Source organism: Miniopterus natalensis, chromosome 1 (assembly GCF_054644295.1).
Source record: "Miniopterus natalensis isolate mMinNat1 chromosome 1, mMinNat1.hap1, whole genome shotgun sequence".
Classification (NCBI taxonomy): domain Eukaryota; kingdom Metazoa; phylum Chordata; class Mammalia; order Chiroptera; family Miniopteridae; genus Miniopterus; species Miniopterus natalensis.
Genome location: NC_142081.1, coordinates 163,613,160 through 163,629,662, shown reverse-complemented (window position 1 = coordinate 163,629,662; position 16,503 = coordinate 163,613,160). Strand labels below are relative to the sequence as shown.

The window sequence follows — 16,503 nt, the reverse complement described above, 5'->3', positions numbered from 1 at the left end:
GCTTCATCAAGAATATTCTTAAGTGAAACTGGCATTCTTTTTTTCTGGAGTATTTGAAAACAAAAAGTATAATGAGTCCTAGTGCAATTTGGTGCCACTGTCATGGTTCACACTAAGGTGCCAGCAGTTTGGACCACATTGCTTTTGCTCCATCAGTACAAATGTCAACACAGTGAAACTGCAAATGAGACCTGGGTGGTGATGTCAGCAGCCCCTGACATCTCAGGGCTCCACAGGAGGCCATGGTACACACGTCACGAAAAACTGAGTTAAATTTTTCAAGCTAAACAAATGCCTTTACAAACCTTGCAAGATATTTTTTTTATTGTGCATTTCTAAGCAATAAATTGAAATGCCTAATTATTCACTTAAGGTTCAGTAGAGAGTATAAAATTTGAACAGGACAGATTTTAAATGTAAGCGTAAGAAGTAAACTAAAACAAAATAATCACACCATAGGAAACTATAACAGGGCATAAGGAAGAAAACAAAAGGATTTTTAAATATGCATGAATCCCTTTAACCATACCTTGTAGATTGTAGTCTGAAAGTGGTTCTGTCATTAGATAGCATCTACTTCTTTAGCTGGCAGCCATTGGAAATGGTCCTAGAATGAAATTTCGGACTCTTTCCTCTGAGATCCAAAATGTGAAAGACAATGCAGAGTTAACCTCCTTCTTCCAGGACTTAACCCTTTAAGTCTGTCAGGCATGGACCATGATTTCACAAGGATTCTTGCTAATATGAAGGTAGTCACATGCCATGTTCCTTTAGCCAATCATAGGGCCATGCTCAAAACAACAGCAGGTCAAGGAGGCATTTTCTAACACGCCTGTGAGCCCCATTACATCACCCCTGGCTGTCTTCCAGAGAGCTCCGAGGACAGCACGCATCCCACTCGGTCTCACAGCTTCCAATCTGTAAAAAGAAAAACCATTATACTTACTCTACATAAGGGTTATGCAGTTTGTTTTACTGAAGCCTCATAGTAAGTCAGAAGTGAAAATATTGATGAAAGAACTTGAATATGGGTTCCTAATTCCAAGAAATAACTTTTTCCTCCATTCACATTCCTTTATGTTGCTAAAAAAAATGAATGGGAGATATCCCCTATGGTCATAATTTTTAGAATGTTCTTTGCTACATAAAATGGCTTTGTGATTATTAAGTGTCTTTCCAATGAAATATTACAACATGGAATTAATATTTATTCAGTTCTTACGGCTACAAGACACACTTTTAGGAATAAGCTTTTGAAGAATTGAGCAGACATTTTTATTACGTAAGTTAAATTATTCACAGTACCTTTAGTGTTTGACGAAACAGATTTAATCAAAGGTTCTGAAAGTTATTGAGCAAATACCCCAAGACAGTAATTTGTAGCTACATTTTGACTTTAATTTATTGCTAATTACCAAAGAGGTGTGTTCAGACTAGTACACACTCTGTTCTTAGTATGCCTCTGGCACTAGTATACTGCACCTGATACTGAAAACATGAATCAAGGAAAAATTATATGACTCCGTAACAACTGCTTGTTATGGGACAACAACTCAGAAACTTTTTGCTGAATTCTCTACCTCCTTCCAACCACTAAATCTTGCAGATTATTAGGGCTCAACCTTCAGATATCTTTTCTATCACATTTATTTTCTGACTCTCATCCATTTCCTTTGTTTCAAATATACTACCTATGTGTTCATGATCTTGCCAAGAGCAACTGACATAAATTTCAATTATATCAATAGAAAATGAGGTTGATAAAAGTATAAATTTTGACAACCTAACAAATGACTTTTTATAAAAGCAAGCTAAAAATGTTATACTAAATTGAGATAGTACTTTATAAAATATTATTTATTGTATTATGCAAAATTATGACACTAAAAATTATAGTTTTGCAATTTATTAGTTTATAAAGTACCATCAGTATCCCTATGATGTTTTATAAGTAATAAATGTTTTTAGAGGTAAAAGCTTAAGGGGTTTTGCATTTCAGTGGACTACAAATTATATAGCTGGCCTGTTCCTATATGATAGGGCTATGAGATTATCTATGTTAATCACTTAGCTTACCACCTACTACACAGAAAGTTCTTAATCAATAATAAGAATTGTTATTAAGAAGATGCTGTCACCCTGGCTGGGTCACTCAGTGGTTTGGAGCGTTGTCCATACACCAACAGTTTTTCAAGGCCCTGTCAGGGCACATACCTAGGTTGCAAGTTAGATCCCTAGTAGGGGCACTTATGGGAGGCAAGCCATCGATGTCTCTCTCTGTCTCTCTGTCTCTCTCCTTCCCTCCCTTCCTTCCTCTCTCTCTAAAACATCGATAAAAATATATCCTCAGGTGAGGATTAAAAAAAAGTTATTGTCCACACCTGGCAAAATTATTTTAAGATCCAACCAATTGGTGTTATATGCTGGTTATGTAGAAAGACAGGCAGACATATTTGCAAATGAAATTAAATATTTGAGAAGAAAGAAGGTGTGAAAAGATATAGTTCAGAAGCATTTTCTGATTTAAATGAGATTTGCTGATTTCCTGTACTGAGCATCTTCAGTTGTTTCCTTTAATCCTCACAGTGTTGTAAAGCCCACACTACTACTCCCATTAAACTGGAAAGCAGATTGAGAGATCAGGGAGGCTGAGTAAATTTCTCAAGCCACAATATGAGTAACAGAATTTGGATTGGAATCTAGTTTTTCTTTTCTTTTTATGATATATATATATATATATATATTTTTTTTTTTTTTTTAATTTTTTCCATTACCTTTTATCCCCTCTGTTCATTCTACCACCTCCACCCATCCCCTCCACCCCACAATCACCACGCTGTTGCCCGTATCCACAAGTTCTCTCTTTTTGCTAATTTCCAAGTAGTTTTTTTTCATTACCTCATAGTGTCTCACATTTCCCATGGTGCACTCTTAGCTTGGGTTAACGTTTCCTCACTTTGGTGAATGCAAAATGGTTGAGTATCTTTAGTAAACCTAATTTGAACAGGTAAGAATTAAAAATAGCTTATTTCTCTGATTCTTTTATGAGCTGAATTTCCATAAATATATATATTTTAACAATGACTACAGTCTTCTATCAGGATCTCACTCCCTTCCAGCTTTGTTGGTTCATAGCTGGACCCAGTTTTTGTTGATCGCTTGGATTCTAGACTGTAATTTTCAGCAGGATGCTCCTGATAATCCTCCAGATGATTTCCTGGCACCTATCACATAAGCATAGACCATAGAGTAGAAATTTCAGGCTTCATTGGAGGAAAACTTGCTGATACTTTTCAAGGTGGGGGCTGTGTTTTCATGGTACTCCACCTGCTTAGCCAGCCCATCCCACTGAGGTGGCTGCTCCCAGTTCCTCATGGGATCTCAAGCAAGACCTGACAGCATGTTGTCTCACTCTTTTCTCTGTGCCTCTCGCTCCAGACCTGGCTCTTTCTTTGCCTCTGAGACACACTAGAGGTGCGCTGGCTTGCCCAGCTGGTTCTGTGAGACTGAAGTCTATATGGGGACAAGTGGGAAGTGTCACTGGCTTGCTTCTGCTCACTAGCTCACCCCATGCAGAGTGACTGCTGCTGTGGGCGCTGTCTCTGCTATCTTGGGACCAAGCTTCCCCATGGCTGCTGAAAAGGCCAGGTGGTAAAACCTAAAAGTATGTCACTGTTGATTCACCATAGGTTGAACTTTGTTCACAGGCAGGTAGGAGGAGATAGGCTAAATTCTTCCTTTCTCTCCCTGGTCAGACTGTTCAGAAACACAGCAGCTCATGCAGACCTCTGGAGATACCCTCCTAGCTTCATATAAAGCTCCAGCACTTGGTCATCTACCCCTTGCCTTTGCTCTCCATGCCTTCCCGCTCCATGGGCCCCCTTCTCTCATTCCTTCTCCAGAGTAGCATACCCTCAAAAGTAAGGTCTGTGCCACAGGCTCTGTTTTCTCAGAAATCCAGACTAAGATAGTGGGTGGCCCCCAAGATTCCTTACCATTAGCCTCTCTTCCAATCCACCTCATTTAAAAAGATCAGCAATGGCTTTAAATTATAGAAACAAAATCTTTGATTGAGAGACAAAAGAGAAAAACAGAAGAGAGAATCATATTTACTGGGCTCCAAGAAAGGAGAGGAGGTTGTCTCACTAGGAGAACCATGACAAATCCCCTAACTTCTGTGCTTCATAGGTAACAGGTGGTATGGTGGGTGGAAGGGAGTTATACATGCAACTATTCAAGCCACTAGCACTGAAAATATCTTACTTGATTTGCAAGAGGTGGAGTTTAGGATTTTTTTAGGTACAGACATATCAGAAATAATTCTGATGTAGCAATAGGTGAGTGTATGGATAAACAAGTTATCCCACGTGTAATTGTTTATGTGCTTGCTATCACAGTTTATGTTAATTCATAGTATTCATGGTCAAATGTCCAGAGCAAGTTTGCTAATGTACTATGTTTAAAGACTAACAGCCTGAATTGAGAGAAAAGAGCACAACATGGTCACTATTTCTCTCATAGAAAGGAAATGAAGTGAAGACAACCCTGCCAAACTTTTGGAAGATGGAAATTCAGACGCATGAAATACTTTAGTGGAGCTTTGACTTTTATCCTATAATTAGTGATCATTTAATTGATATGTCTGCAAATGTCAGAATAAAGACAAAGATAAAGACAAGGCATCAAATAATGTGACGTGGATATTAAAAATTCAGATATCTTCTGACATAATGCTATATATTAAGTACTTTGGGTCACATCAAGCTTCTCGTCAAATGTTCAGTTTCTCCATTGATGACCTGCTTCCTTAATATGTAGGCACAGACCTTATTTCTTTAAGCAGCCTTGTTATACCTTTAAGCAATCTCATAATACATGCTCTCTGCCTTATGGTGGCTGAGGTTATAGGAATTCAAAATGTATTGTCACTTAGATGACTAGGTATCCAAGTGACAACACACATTACCTAATTTTAAATATGTTAGAGGTTTAACCTGTCTGGGTTTAGGGGAAGCTCTGATTAATGTCTTTATCATTTGTGCACTGAAATGAATAGCTATGCCATGTACTTATCTCTCAAAGGCAAAGTTCTTCCACATGTTTAAGCTTCAGCCTTTTAGAACGATGACTTATTTCCCTCTTATGTGTTTCATAATTGGGCAATTCTTCTATGACACCTCTTTTATCAATAAGAAATTCTCATTTCAGCAAAGATGAATATAAAGAGAAAGTGAAGGGTCTTCTGACACTCTTCTAATTTAACTAATTCATTGAGAAAATGAAAATGGCTGCATGTATGTAACATAATCCATTCATTTGCCTTGCTTTTTGTACATGAAACTAGTGCTTTGTAGATGCGTTTACTTATTCAGCAAATGTTTACTGAAGGCCCACCATGTAGAGACACTGGCCTAGATGCCAGGTGATGGTAGTGAATACAGCAAAGTCCTTACATCACGATAGCTTATAATCAAAGACAGGAGACAGGGAGTGAACAAATAAATGGATAATATAACGCCAGGTTGCTTTTGGTGCTATGAAGCAAGTTAAAGCAGAATAAGGACCAGATAGTGAAGTGAGCATGGGCCCTGTTTTAAGGAGTGAAATGAGGAAATCTCTCTCTGAGGATGTGAGATTTAAGTGGGGGCCTGAAGAACAGAATTATTTGATAAATTTAAAAGTATTTATTCATTGAATAGCTCACTAAATAAAATTGTATTTTATTAATTTCAACAGCAACTATATGTATTTGAAAGGGCTAGGTAATATATATTCGGTTTAAAGTATCGTTTGGAGCACTAATGGATGTGAGGATTCCTTATGATAACTACACATTTCTCTCCTTTGAGGGCCCCAAAGCTGGGAAGCACTCCCCTAGATCAACCCTATGTGCCCAGTCCTATCCCCTTACTCCTTCATGGCACTTCTTTCTCAGTGAGCTCAAATGTACCATGTTCATTGCTTCGTTCAAGTTCATTGTTCCCCTCACCAGCCTCTCCCACACACTCCACCTGTCCAAATTCCCCCTCCTCATCAAGGCCTCGCTCCTGGACAACAGATCATCTGGACGGGGTAGCTATGTGCTAGGCATTGTATTGAATGCTTTGCATTCATTATGTTATATACAAGCCTTGATACTATTGTCATTCCTACTTTGTAGATAAGGACAGGGGCACTTGGGGAGTTTAAGAAACTTGCCTAACTTCATACAGCTGGGCAGTGGCTGGGACAGGATTCCAACACAGGTCTGATGACTCCAATGTCCACACTTTAAACTACTACTCTTGTGTGTCTTCCCAGACCATCCTGGGACAATTATTCCATCTTCATGTGGCCTTAGCTTCTTATAATACTTACAGAAATTTACAGTTCCCAACTTGGTCCTGTTTTGCTTTGTCTGCTAGTATTTCATATACAGGGGTGGGCAAAAATAGGTTAATAATAATAAAAAATAAATAATACAAGAATAAACTCTGTGTTTCACATACAACTATAAACCTACTTTGCCCACCCATGTATTTTAGTTTATTCTTCCCAAGTTTGTAGGCAAAGACCATATTTTGTGATTCTTGACCAGACTGAATAACAGTGTTGACTGTTCTGAACACATGTACATTCAGAAAGTACTTGTTCATTAATCACTGAACACGCATCTCATTTTATTATCCTTCTCCCTACTTGAGATATTTTTTCTCAGTAAATTTAACGAAGGCCTCTCATCTACCTTTCTTGTCTCCATAATTCCTTCAATGTCCTCTGCTTAAAAAAAGCCTGACTGCCTGTAGTTCTGCAAACAGGCTGTATGCTCATTTATACCTCCAGTCAATCCATTGTGTCTGGTTTTCCTTTGTGATGTTCCCTTAGTGTAGGAAATATTTTTTCATGGCCTGAAAAACTTTAGCTTTTAAATTCAGCTAAAGTAATCTACTCTTGGATGAAATGCCTAATCTACCAGAAGTTTTAGGTGGTCCCCTGTGCTTCTGTAGCAATGTCTATATTATACTGTTATAAAACATATCACTTTATTTAGAACTATGTATTTGTTTATTTGTTCCACATGAGCCCTGGGAAAATGTGGATTGTTTCTTATTTATCTTTATGAGAACTTACCACATAGCACTGGCATAGGGTGATCCTCTGTAAATATTTGCAGAATGAATGAATGTATCAAGCAACAAACATGACTTTATCCCAGATACTTAAAGTGTAACAGTTTTAAGTGCTGGAAAAGAGTCTAAAACCAGGGCAAAGAGATAATAGAGTTGTTTTTGTGAAGTGCAGTACTACGTAAGTTGATTCTTCAATTACTTTTATGAAAGGTTCTATGTCTTTAAATTTATGAACTGTGTTTATAAACAAATTTTGGGGGATATGTAAAAGGAAAACTAACTCTGTGGCATCTTGAAAACAAAACAGCTATTAAATTAACTGAAGTTTTCCCCCTTTTGACTATCTAATAGCTTCTTTGCTTGATATAAGATATCCACTATAATAGTTAGGATACATTCACAAGTGGATTGCTTCAGACCAAAAAGTAATATTCCCACCCAGCCGGTGTGGCTCAGCTGGTCGAGCATTATCCTGTCCACCAAGAGGTCTAAGGCATGATTCCCCTCTGGGCTCGTGCCTGGAACGCAGACTGGCTCCCCAGCAGGGGGCGTGCAGGAGGTAGTCAGTCCATGCCGTGGATGTTTCTCTCTCTCCCTCCCTTCCTCTCTCTCTCAAATCAATAAAAACATACTTTTTACAAAAGTAATAGTCCATTGTACTCTGCTGATTCTATAGCTGGGAAATTGTACTTATTTTTGTGAACCACATTTGAGGGCAAACACTGACAAATGGAAATGGATCCCAAGGATGATACAGAGTGTGGAGCTTATATAAGCACTTGATGAAGGAACAAGATTTGAAAGGAAAATTTAAAGGGCACAGGAACACTGCCCTTGATGAGCCACCAAGAGAAGAGAAATTGACGGTATCTTGTGTGATTCCTGAGGACAAATGAGTGGATGTTAGAGGAAGGCAGCTCTCAGTCCACCAAAGGCATGTCACGCACAACTGGACGCCAGGATGTAGCGGCAGAGTGTTGGGGGACCGAGGGGCAGGGAGACTCAGGAGGCTCCCAGAGAATCTGGCAGGAGGCAAAGGCTTGAGAGGAGAGAAGACAATGGCAATCTCCACCCCAAAGAGTCCAGGTCCCTTTACTGTTCTTGGGGAATTAGGAAGTGCTCATTCAGGTACAATCACAGGGTGGGTAAAACCCAGAGTAGCCCTTAGGGCGTAAAGAGAGACAGAGGGTTGGAAAGCAGCAACTATAGTACCTCAGGAAAGCTCCCATCGGTCTGGCTGACGTACGGAGGCAGGAATTTTATGGAGAAAAGTGCACAAATCAACGAAGCTGTGCAAAGACCTGCCTAAGATCTGAGAATAATACATTGAGATTTTGCACATATATGCAGCAAACTTCCTTTTTTAAAGTTAAAATGCCAGTGAGTATATGCAGTTTAAATGCTAATGTTTTGTGTATCTATGATAAATGTATACAGATGGTATATATGATATATATACATGCATATGATGTGTATATATATATATTTTAAAAATTTTTAATAAAAATGTGGGAATAGGTACACCCTAGAGATATCAGGATTGCTGGTAAAGAGAAACTACACTAGGAACTGTCACTGAAAGTTACATAAAAAATAACTCTGCATATGCTGTGACATTTTATTAACTTTTGGTGGCCAGAATGGAACGAACAGCATCAAGGAGTCAGGAAGCCCCTGTGTTCAGTAGTGTTCAGGCAAAAGAAGGATGATTCTGTCAGGGACATTACGAGCGACAGTCCTCAACTGGGTGAGAAGTTGGTTCACTGCCTTCATAGGTTTCTTATTTACCTATCGATCTATGATTCAGATGCCTGAATTTGCTTGTGCAGCCAGTTTGTGTACTAAGAGGAGGTGGGTTATGCGTGGTCTGGAGGTATTTGTAAACATGAGGATTTATACTTGCAAGAACCTAAGTTGAATTTTTATGATCTGGTGATATTTTAGAATTGCTTACAAGACTGACTTGCACACAGCATTAATGTGTCCATGTGATCCCCATGCTGGTATTTCAATGATTTCTGTCCTCTGTGCTGTGAAACCCTTAGCAGCTTTTCACATGAGGTGTCCCACGGAAATACGATGCCAGCTCATAGCCAATAGCTAGCCTTAGAAAATACAGCATAACCAAGTAGAAAAAACTACTCGGAGAGGCAGAGTTTGTTTTTCGTTTTTTTGTTTTTTTAATTTAGTCTTATTCAGGGGATAACCTGAATATCTATTTTTAAAAAATGCAGAAAAAGTCCTTAAAGAAATGATGGGAATTTTGAAAAGAGCTTTTTATTAAAGTTGATTAAGTTTCCTCCTTTAGGTGTTTTACTATTCATTAACCAAACCTTAACCTGTAAAAATAATGTTGAAATACACTATCCTCTCTATAGCCCTTCACTGGACAGCCAGGATTTATATAGGTCTTCAAAACTATTTTAATATAAGGTTTTGCTCTTGCAGTACAGGCCTCAGGAGGAAGTGGATATAAGCAAAGTGCAGCACAAATGAACAGGTTCACAAGCACAAGGATGCCCTCCTAGTACCACACGTGTACCATGTGGGTCAGCATATTAATGTGCTGTGCACGATTTGGCTCAAAATTTGATGAAAATGGCAAAATGGACATATATATATACATTATTTTAATGCAAGACAGACTTTGATTAGTGTTCTAACAAAAATGCAGATGACATGCTACTGGGGGATGGGAGGAGAAAGTAATTTTTATCAGAAAGTCTTTTTTAGGTGGAATTGGAGCTAGGATTGAAGAAAATTAGAATTTTAACAGGCTTGCTGTGTTGCTATAAGAGCGACCCACAGGAAAGACTGAGAATTTAGATACAATTCAGATAATGGCTTTCAAAGTAAGATTTTTAAATGTATAAGTAAATTGCTAAGTTAGGAAATGGTCAGAAGATAGAACTTGAGAAAAGAAAATAGAAAAGGTGAATTTAAAGGTAAGAATACATTTTCAAGAACAGTGATACCACAACAGAAACAGACTCATAGGTACAGAGAACAGACTGATGGTTGCCAGAGGGCAGGGGGTTTAGGGGACTGCGGTGAAAAAGGTGAAGGGACTGAGAAGTACAGCTTGATAGTTACAAAATAGTCATGGGGATGTAAGAACAGCCTAGGGAATATAGTCAATAATATTGTAATAACTATATATGGTGCCAGATGGGTACTGGAAATACCAGGATGAGCACTTTGTAAGATATATGACTGTCTAACCGCTATGTTGTGCAACTGAAACCAATATAATAATATTGAATGTAACTTGTAACTGGAATAATAATAATAAAAAAGAACAGTGATGTCATTAAATATATATCTTATATTGAAAAATAATTTAAAATAATGCTTTTATTTAAATGCCGAGCTATTGGGGGAATTTGAAATATAATTCAGTTTCTAAAAATTGAATTAACACATGCTGGCCAGCATGGCTCAGCAGTTGAGCTTCAATCTATGAACCAAGAGGTCACTGGTTCGATTCTCAGTCAGGGCACATTGCCTGAGTTACAGGCTCGATTCCCAATTGGGGATGTGCAGGAGGCAGCTGATTGATGTTTCTCTCTCATTGTTGTTTCTATCTCTCTATCCCTCTCTCTCTAAAATCAATAAAAACATTTTTAAAAATTGGATTAACACAAATTTTATTAACACATTTGTGGAGAGTAAGACTATGGGTTATGATAAATCTACTACGCATAAATCTATCCCATTTGAGTTTAAAGAAATATAATTATAGCCTTTTAGTCTTTGTGGTTATGCAACGACTGAGGCAAAATTCTCAATCTTGTCATATTTTATATCAAACCATGTGTTCCAATTTAAGGGGGAAAGTATGTTCACCATATTCAGGACTATCTCATCTCTACACCTGACTTATTTACAGGAAACTCGTCATTAAGACTGGCATTTTTTAACAAGGCTTGATTTTCCCCTTTGGTTAGAAAGTAACCCTGCCCATTATGGAAAATATAAGACAGGCTGTAGAAAATAATAATCATTCATAACATCACAGAATAAATTGTTTAAATTATCCTGTATTTCCTGTTAGTCTTTTTTTTTTTTAATTTACATATCAGAGACAAACTACAAAACAGTTTTGTATAACTTTGTTTTCTCTTAGCATTATGACATAAATTTATGTAACTCTAAAGACTTCTCCCTACTACTTCCCTTTCCCTCTTCTACTCACTTAAAAAGGAAATTAGCTCTCCAAGACTAGATTTAGCTTTTGATCACTATGTCATGAAGAATCTTCTGCATGTTATACGAGCCCTCCAGCTCTGCTTCTGCTCGGTTTTGTTCTGAAACTGCCGTGTTAATCTACCTACTAGTCATCATCCTGGTTCAATAACAGAGCCCTGGTTCAATACTGTTTACGCCATCGAAACTATTTGTTCTTTTCTACAGTAGAAATTAATGCCAGGAGCCTGTTTTAAGGAACTGGGTTAGGCCAGGGAAACGTATGCCTTTCCAATTTTCCAAGTGCTCGCTCCCATCTCTCAGCCCCCTTAAAGCTAGAAGGAGCCATGTGAGGAGTTCTGGCTAATGGTCTAGGAGCATCTGTGCATATATTTTCAGTTCTGTTACTAGACCTATTAGCAGCTCTCTTCCCCTGCCAAGGAGATCATGGAGGCCACATGTTCCCAAGGATAGAGTCAAGACAAAAACAGCCTGGATTACTGATCCAGCTGCCTTGGAGAGTTTCCTAGTGGCAATAGTTTAATGAGTGACAAATAAATGTTGATGTGGTAAGCTGTGGAGATTTAGGTGTGTCTAGCCTATCCTGACTAATCCATGATGATGTATTCAGTCACGGTGCTTGACAATGTGTCTTTGGATGCCCTTTGCCGTCACCTCCACCCCTTCACCAGGAAGTCTTTTCCTGGCTTCCTCTTGTTCATCTTAAGGGATTATCTCAGCCTTTTTTGCCCCCAGCCCCCTTTCTGGGTTAGTTGCCTCTCCCACATGCTATGTCATACATAACTATAGAGATTAATGATTACTGGATGTTTATGCATTGGTGCAATTATTTTGTGGATGTTGGTAATATACACTTTAGAACAATAAGCATAGATAAGTGGTTTTAAAAGCTTGGTCGGCATACCCCGGAGGGTTTCAGATACCCTTTCAGCAGGTCTGTGAAGTCAAACCACTGATGCAAAAGCAATGGTGGCCAAAACTGCTGGCGCCGCAGCCAATCAAGACGGGGCATCAAACGACACGGGAATCATTGCGTCACTGCATTCTTCAGTGCCACACATTCACAGGGACAAAAACCTAATTTCATTTAAGAACTCCCTGGTTGAAACATTAAAAAGTATAAGCTGTATAACATTTTCATGCTGAGTGTGTCTTCAGTAATATTCCGAATGACAAACAGAAATATAAATAAACACTTGCTGCACACTGAGGGACAGCTGTCATGAAAGACAGCATTTCAACTGTATGATCTGCATGCTGAGGTCACCACTTATGTCACAAAACAAGATTCTATGTGAAAAGAATAACTGACAAATCATGGTTTTTAGAATCAGTATTTGGCAGGCATTATCTCGAAAATGAATAAAGGAAACCCATCACAAGTGAAGGAGCCAACAATATTCATTGCTGATAAAACCTGACATTTTTCATGAAAATTAAAATTCTGGTAAATTTATATGTGCCTTTGTGAACTTACCAACCCACTCATACTTAAAGACTTTATAATGAGATTCGTTCTGATATTAATGACGGTTATTTTTGATATTGTGTAATAAAAGATGGCAACATTTGGAACATCTGCATAACTCTAAATGACTCATAAATACTGTTATAAAATCATGCATAGATAAAAGATGCAGTCAAAATGCAAGAAGACTAATGAATTTTAATATAACAAATCACAAAAAAATTATTGAGATGGCTAAATTCCACATTGGAAGAAACTACCACTTGTTGGATAACTAAATTTCTCTTTCATCATTTCAGAAACCTAGATTTATCCCTCCTTTTTAATTAATACTTAATTAACATGTAACTGAGTTCTTTACTGAAGTAACAAAGTTGGATTATCATACTTTATGTTAATTTCAGATATTACATCTAAGGGGATATAAAATTGGTTCATTCTAAAGAGCCTTTTGAAATTAACTGTAACAAAATAAAGCGATTTTTACAAGACAAGGCATATAACAGCAGTTTTTTCCTAGTTAGGAAAGTCATTTGGGTGAAACTATACTGGGTGAGTTCTGGCAATGAAACTCAATCCCGCTTCCTGTTGATATAGTTGAGAATTCCTACATATGTTCTGTAAATCTTCTTAAAGTATGGAAGCAATAAGATAATATAAGATGACCCCCAAAAAGGTGAAAATATGACTTTTTATTGGGAGAGACCATTGCAAATTTCACAAACCAAATACAATTTAGGGTCTAGTTATTTTTGGTTCATATGTAATTTATTTAATGATCTATATCAACTTCATATTAGGTTTTCCTCTAATAGGTTGCCATAAGGAATATGACATATGTTCATATCTCTTTCATCTGAAGTTTATTAAGGCTAGGGAAATCTGAGACCTATTCTTAGGCACATTTCTAGTATTTGCCTTTTTTGCTCTATCTCCTATCTTCTAGGTCCTCTCTGTATGATTAATTTCTCTAGTCTGAAGGGCCCAGAGTGTATGGTGAAATGACAGTCAATATTTAGTTTTGCTCGGAAGGTTGCATGGAAAGCTGTGAATGAAGAGAGGGACAGTGAGAACCAAATTCACCAGGCTATGATTCAGAAGGCATTTTTATATAGGATCAAGTGAGAGATATAACATACTCCACAAATATAAATGGTTTTGCGAAAGTGTTACTGGTGTTGTTTCCCAGTGTGAACTCCATACCAGTGTTAGGTACCACCCAAAGCTATAAGGGGTTTACTCTTTTCAGAATATGTAAGCAAACAAGATAAGCTCAACAGAACCCAAAACATGTGAACTCTTCACACCTCTGGTCAGTCACTGCCTTGTGGACATCTGTGGTGGCCTGGGGGGCAGAATGACGTAGGGTGGATGTTGTTCTGCATCGTTGGCCAAGGCTGTTAAAATCTTTGTGTCCCAGCTTCTTCGTCTGTGACCTTGGGATAACAGTGGTATACTTCATAGAACATAAGGCTTAACTGGGATAAGACATGTAAAGTTATTAAAATTGTAAGAACTCAATAAAAGTTAAGCTTTATTGTTTCATTTCTCATTTTAATGAATAATACAATATTTGATGTTAATTATAACCAAATGAGTTAAATATCAAGGGATGCTAAGACTTCTTTAAGAGTCTTTGGTCTTTGAACATTTTAAAAACGGAGATCATATGTGGTGGAAAAGAACTTAAAACTGCCATTCAAAAGCAAGTTTATGAAACTCTGAGGCAAGTAAATTATATGATTGTATGTCATATATATTTATTCCAGATATTATACAGAAAATGGTTATCATTAGAGTAAAATCCATATTTTCTTGGAGGAGAAAATACAGTAGGTAAAACATTTCCTTTTATATATCCAATCTAGATAGCTGAAGCTTAAATAACATTTACATACTGTATAAAAACTCTTTTGAAGACCCTGAGTCAAATTTTCAATAAAGACTGATAAAAATTTCTAGTCTTGAAACATGAGTATTACACACTAAAGTCACTCGATTTATGAAGATCGTATGGTTCATAAAGCAGGACTCTACGCTCACTTCCACAAACCGAGACCAAGAAATGTCCCGTAGTTGACATTTCTCCCCTAAAAAACAGCCAACGGTGTTTGGGGCCGCCCATTGCATCCCCGAAGGTCCGCACGGTGTGAGGGTCTGTCTCTTGTCAGGATGCAACTGCGCTCCAGCTCCAGCTCCCCTCCTCCCTCCTCAGCCCCCGGCCACAGCTTCCAGAGCCATCATTCCATCAGGCACTTCTGAGACCGCTGAATGCCCTGTCCTGTGTACGGTTGGCTGCCAGTCCCCAATGAACCACGACCCTCAAATCGGCCAGAATGATTCCTCCAAGGTGGAAGCCACCGTCGGAGCCTGGTCAGCCTGCATCTGTGGGCCTCCCTTACCTGCCTCTCTCTGGGCCTCCATGTCCACAGGATCACATGGCCCTGGACCACTTGTGCCACTTCTTCTGCGAGTTAGATGAAAAGAAGCAGAGCACCCTTCATTTCTTGAAGATGCAGAACCAATGCAGCAACCAAGCCCTTTTCCAGGAACTTCAGAAGCCATCCTGAGACGAGTGGGGCGGCAGCCTGCAGGCCATGAAAACTCCCTGGGCCCAGGAGATGAGGCACGTCCTGGGCTCTATCTGCACGGACCCCCATCTCTGTTGCTTCCTGGAGACACACTCCTAGACCCAGAGCTGACACTCATGAGAGGATAGGTGACCATCTGACTAAACTCAACAAGCTGCTGGGCCCCAACCCTGGCAGGGCCAGTTTCATCCTGAAATGTGACTAGGAGGAGCCTTCTGTGCCCAGTGGCCTTTGAGGGAGCTGCCCATTGCATCCTGCTGGCCTGGCCGAGCCTCTCCTTCCTGCCTCCAGGTAGCTCTTTACCCTGTTGCCCTTTCCCAAGTGGGAGCAATAATTGAAAAAGAAAAGAGGGAAAGTCACCTGTAAAAGACTCATAAGAAAACAAACAAAAATAAATTTGTCATATTGAACAAAGAAAGTGTACTTTTAAATTTGTTTTAATTAAAATACATTACACATTTTCATGGGTCATAACTACTCTTTATATACATTACAAATAATTTCTTACAGAAACTTCTATCAACATTGCAGAATTAGTGCACCTGGTATCTGTAAATCTGAAATGTGTTGTTTCACCCAGTATTGCTGATGGTGAAATTCTTTGACTGAAGGAGTTGATCAGCACCCCAAATTGAAAAGACTCTAAGTCAATGCCTAAACTCTGATGAGATTTAGTTCACAACCACACCCCTTCCACAAAAACTACATGGAGGCAGATAGAACATGTTCCAACCCAACACTCAGAAGATGTAGGTTCCAGTCTCTTACAGTGCTGCCTGGTAACTTGCAATAGACAAGAACATACTTTTGTGTTTCTATAAAGTCTGAATGGCTAGAACCAAGAGCTGAGTGCTATGATGAGGTAACCATGATATAGGTGCATGAAACAGGAAACAAATAGTAAATCAGTTTTGTATAGGAGTACTTTCTTTGCTGAGGCCTTTCTTGATTAAACATGAGATTTCTTCTTTTGTAGAGTCTGCTTAAAATTAAGGTTCAAAAATATTCCATCAGGACCACAATTTTTTCTAAACAACCATTATACGTACTAATTGAAAATGCAGGTTATATAAGGCTTAGGAGTAATAGATAAAAATGACCTAAGATAGTTTCTACAAGATGCCTTCTC

General features: G+C 38.5%; 1 protein-coding gene across 1 annotated transcript in view; it reads right to left on the bottom strand.

Moving 5' to 3' along the window:
• LOC107537225 (transmembrane serine protease 11F) overlaps positions 1–15,348 on the bottom strand; it is an 86,793-nt gene extending 71,445 nt beyond the window's left edge. The window contains exons 1-2 of the mRNA XM_087827435.1: positions 15,186–15,348; positions 14,105–14,219 (exon numbers count right to left, since the gene is read on the bottom strand). Coding sequence (XP_087683561.1) covers positions 14,105–14,219; positions 15,186–15,348 — 278 coding nt within the window. The remainder of the gene's footprint in view (positions 1–14,104; positions 14,220–15,185) is intronic.
• Positions 15,349–16,503: the final 1,155 nt, after the last annotated feature.